Source organism: Rhinopithecus bieti, unplaced genomic scaffold (genome assembly GCF_001698545.2).
Source record: "Rhinopithecus bieti isolate Rb0 unplaced genomic scaffold, ASM169854v2 scaffold_4744, whole genome shotgun sequence".
NCBI lineage: Eukaryota > Metazoa > Chordata > Mammalia > Primates > Cercopithecidae > Rhinopithecus > Rhinopithecus bieti.
In genome coordinates, this window is record NW_016804435.1 from 3,820 (window position 1) to 8,128 (window position 4,309).

General features: G+C 52.5%; 1 protein-coding gene across 1 annotated transcript; it reads right to left on the reverse strand.

Moving 5' to 3' along the window:
* Positions 1–926: 926 nt before the first annotated feature.
* Positions 927–3,113, reverse strand: LOC108527168 (interferon lambda-1-like). Its single transcript, XM_017868324.1, is given in 6 exon segments — positions 927–1,119; positions 1,214–1,297; positions 1,403–1,552; positions 2,651–2,709; positions 2,712–2,727; positions 2,943–3,113. Coding segments are annotated over 6 exon segments (606 nt in total). The 3' UTR covers positions 927–993.
* Between the last annotated feature and the right edge of the window lie 1,196 nt (positions 3,114–4,309).

The following is a 4,309-nucleotide window of genomic DNA, read 5'->3' on the forward strand; positions in this document are numbered from 1 at the left end:
TTCTTTTTTTTTCTTTCTTGAGACAGAGTTTCACTCTTGTTGCCCAGGCTGGAGGGCAATGGTGTGATCTTGGCTCACCGCAAACCTCCACCTCCCAGGTTTAAGTGATTCTCCTGCCTCAGCTTCCCGAGTAGCTGGGATTACAGGTATGCACCACCACGCCTGCTAATTTTTGTATTTTTAGTAGAGATGAGGTTTCTCCATGTTGGTCAGGCTGGTCTCAAACTCCTGACCTCAAGTGATCCTCCCGCCTTGGGCTCCCAAAGCGCTGGGATTACAGGCCTGAGCCACCGCGCCTGGCCTTTTTTGTTTTTGAGACGGAGTTTCGCTCTTGTCAGTCAGGCTGGAGTGCAGTAGTGTGATCTCGGCTCACCACAGCCTCCACCTCCTAGGTTCAAGCATTTCTCCTGCCTCAGCCTCCCGAGTAGCTGGGATTACAGGGGCACGCCACAACTCCCAGCTAATTTATGTATTTTTAGTAGAAACAGGGTTTCACCATGTTGGCTAAGTTGGTCTCAAACTCCTGACCTCAAGTGATCTGCCTGCCTCAGCCTCCCAAAGTGCTGGGATTACAGGTGTGAGCCACCATGCCTGGCAGTACACACACATATTTGCACACATGTGGGCATGAAACATGCACAGTTATGCATCTTTGGTTAGATTCAAGTTTGGGCAGACACTCATTTACACACAAATACACGCACAGTCACAGAAGTCAGGCACACACAAATATACACAACCAGTCACAAATTTTGCCTGCATCACACAGGTATCCACACCCAGTCACAGACCCACAATCGCACACACACTCAAGGATTCACCTATCACAGAAGGTTCCAATTCCTTGTTGTTTATTTGTGCATAATGTATAAAAGTAAAACAATAAACTCAGTCCTATGTCTCAGTCAGGGCTGCAGCTTCATAAATAAAGGGTGAGAGGAAATAATTTAAGGAAGGAGTAGGGCTCAGTCCATAAATAAGGTGTGGTGTGTGTCAGGTGGATTCGGGGTGGGTTGACGTTCTCAGACACAGGTCCCCATTGGCGACACATATCAGGTCTCGTATGAGTAGGCGGAAGAGGTTGAAGGTGACAGACGCCTCGAGGCAGCCAGGGGACTCCTGTGGGGGAGGAGGGGATGGGTCAGGGGCTGTCCAGGGTCTGGGTTCCTATTGGCTCCTCAGACCCTGGTCCTTCTCTTCCTGGTTCACTCACCTTTTTGGGGGCCTCCTGGAGCCGGTGTAGCCAGTGTTGGAGGCGGCCCCGGGGACTGGGCCCTGCTGTGGGTTGAGCCTGGATCTGTGGGCAGAGGAGGGTGGTGTGTGAGGCGGATCCTGGGCCACCACAGGGGAAGGATGCTGCTTAGAACTCACAGACCTGGGTGCCCGGGCCCCAATGACTCACACAGGCCCGGAGCTGAGAAAGGATGTGGTGCAGGGTGTGAAGGGGCTGGTCTAGGACGACCCCCAGGGCCGAGTCAGTGTCAGCGGCAGCCTCCAGGACTTTCAGCGACAGGGCCAGCTCAGCCTCCAAGGCCACGGGGCGCTCCCTCACCTGAGGAGAGGTGAAAAAGAGCACGTGAGGGAGAACAGGCAAGAAGACCCAGTTAGTGGGGGCAGGTAGGCAGTCCTGGGGAAGGACGGTGACACGGTGCATGTGGTGGGGACAGGTGAGGGGTCTGGGGAGAAGGAGGCAGGAGGGGGAAGACTTGAGGAAGGATACAGGGGAGGCAGGATGGTCAGGGAGGCAGGTGAGGGGATAAGTGAAATGGAGACAAATGAAAAGGGACTTACGGGGGTCACAGAGGTTCCCTGGGACGGGGTGGGGACGGGTGAGGAGAAAGCAGGTTGGGGCACAGTGAGAGAGGAACAGTTGCATGCACAGAGAAGAAGGGTGGGGCCAGGTGTGGTGGCTCACGCCTGTAATCCCAACACTTTGGGAGGGCGAGGCAAGTGGATCACCTGAGGTCAGGAGTTTGAGACCAGCCTGGCCAACATGGTGAAACCCTGTCTCTACTAAAAATGCAAAAATTAGCTGGGCATCATGGCACATGCCTGTAATCACAGCTACTCAGGAGGCTGAGGCAGGAGAATCGCTTGAACCCAGAAGGCAGAGGTTGCAGTGAGCCAAGATCATGCCACTGCATTCCAGCCTGGGTGACAGAGCAAGACTCTGTCTCAAAAAAAAAAAAAAAAAAAAAAAAAAAAAAAAAAAAAAAAAAAAAAAAAAAGAAGGGTGGATGAAGGGGGAACATGAGCTGGATGAATGTCAGTGAAAGATGATGAGGGACAGGTGACGGGGCAGGTGAGAGGGAGAGGGAGTCAGTGTTGAGAACAGACAGGGGAAGTGGAGCAGGATGAAAGGCACAGGTGGGGACAGACTGGGGACATTTGGGAGAGAAATGAAGAGTGAGAGTGGAAGTGACAGGGACAGGTGAGTGAGCTAGGGGAGTGGGGCCGACGGGAGATGACAGAAGGGACCCAGGGGAAGGACAGAGTCAAGAGAGCTGTTGAGAAGTGGCAAGGGCACAGGACAGGTGAGGAGAGGTCCAAGACAGTGAAGGACAAGGGAGACAAAGAAGGCTAAGGGGCCACTTAAGGAGAGAAGGGAGAGGGTCAAGGGAAGGGTGAAGGGGCCTGACTTCCAACTCACCTGGAGAAGCCTTAGGTCCCAATTCCTGGGGAAGACAGGAGAGCTGCAACTCCAGTTTTCAACTTGAGTGATTCTTCCTAGAGAGCAAGGGCAGGGGTTAGCCCACAGCAGGATGGCTGGAAGCTAGCTCCTAGTAGCAAGGATGAAGTTGGCCTGACAGCATAGGTTTAACCCAGTGCAGAAAGGATAGAGGTTCGCCATAGTTGGAAGGCTAGAGGATAGCCCACAGTAGCAGGGCAGTAACTGGGACACCCGTAGAAGTGGAGGTTAGCCCCTAGCAACAGGAACTCACCAAGGCGTCCCTGGCCTTCTTGAAGCTTGCCAACTCCTGCGGTGACAGAGATTTGAACCTGCCAATGTCGCAGCCCTTCCCAGTTGTGGTGGGCTTTGAAGTGGGGACAGGGCCTGCCACGGCCAAGCCTAGCACCAAAGGCACCAGCACCACGATCCAAGCTGCAGCCATGGCTAAATCGCAACTGCTTCCCCAGCGGCATGGCTCTGCTTTGTAGCCGGGCAAAATGAGCAATCCACGATGATGTGTGTAAAGTGAAAAGGTAATTGGAAATGAGAATTTCCACTTTGACTTCAGAGGCATGAGTGGGTGGGGCCAGTTTGGGAGCCTGGTGAGGGAACAGGTGTGGGCGGGGCCAAGTGAGCTGGGAGCTGCATCAAGAAGGAAAGAGAAACTGAAATCCTTAGAACTCTGTGGGCAGCTTTCAGTCAAATGGCCTCGAGGAGTTCCTGACGGAGGCGGAGATTAGGGATAAGGCTACCTGAGTGGCAGGGAGAAAGCTTCTTTTTTATTCTAAATTAGCCAGGAGTGGTGGCAGGCACCTGTGGTCTCAGCTACTCAGGAGGCTGAGGCATGAGAATCGCTTGAATCCAGGAGGCAGAGGTTGCAGTGAGCCAAGATCATGCCACTGCACTCCAGCCTGGGTGACAGAGTGAGATTCTGTTTCAAAAAAAAAAAAATTGGTTTTTTATTTTATTACTATTTTTTGAGATGGAGTTTTGCTCTTGTTGCCCAGGCTGGAGTGCAATGGTGCAATCTTGGCTCACTGCAACTTCTGCCTCCTGGGTTCAAGCGATTCTCCTGCCTCAGCCTCCTAAGTAGCTGGGATTATAGGTGCGCACCATCACGCCTGGCTAATTTTTGTATTTTTAGTAGAGACTGGGTTTTACTATGTTGGTCAGGCTGGCCTCGAACTTCTGACCTCAGGTGATCCGCCCACCTCGGCCTGCCAAAGTGCTGGGATTATAGGCGTGAGCCACCGCTTTATTTTATTATTTATTTATATTTGTAGAGATAGGGATCTCACTATGTTGCCCAGGCCAGTCTTGAACTCCTGGCCTTAAGCCATCCTTCTGCTTCAGCCTCCCAAAGTGCTAGGATTATAGGCATAAGCCATCGCTCCCAGCCAAGAAGGAGCTTCTGCCATTGATTTAAGAATGTCCTATTAACAGTCGGGCGCGGTGGCTTAAGCCTGTAATCACAGCACTTTGGGAGGCTGAGGAGGGTGGATCACGAGGTCAGGAGATTGAGACCATCCTGGCTAACACGGTGAAACACTGTCTCTACTAAAAAATACAAAAAAAACTAGCCAGGTGAGGTGGCGGGCACCTGTAGTGCCAGCTATTTGGGAGGCTGAGGCAGGAGAA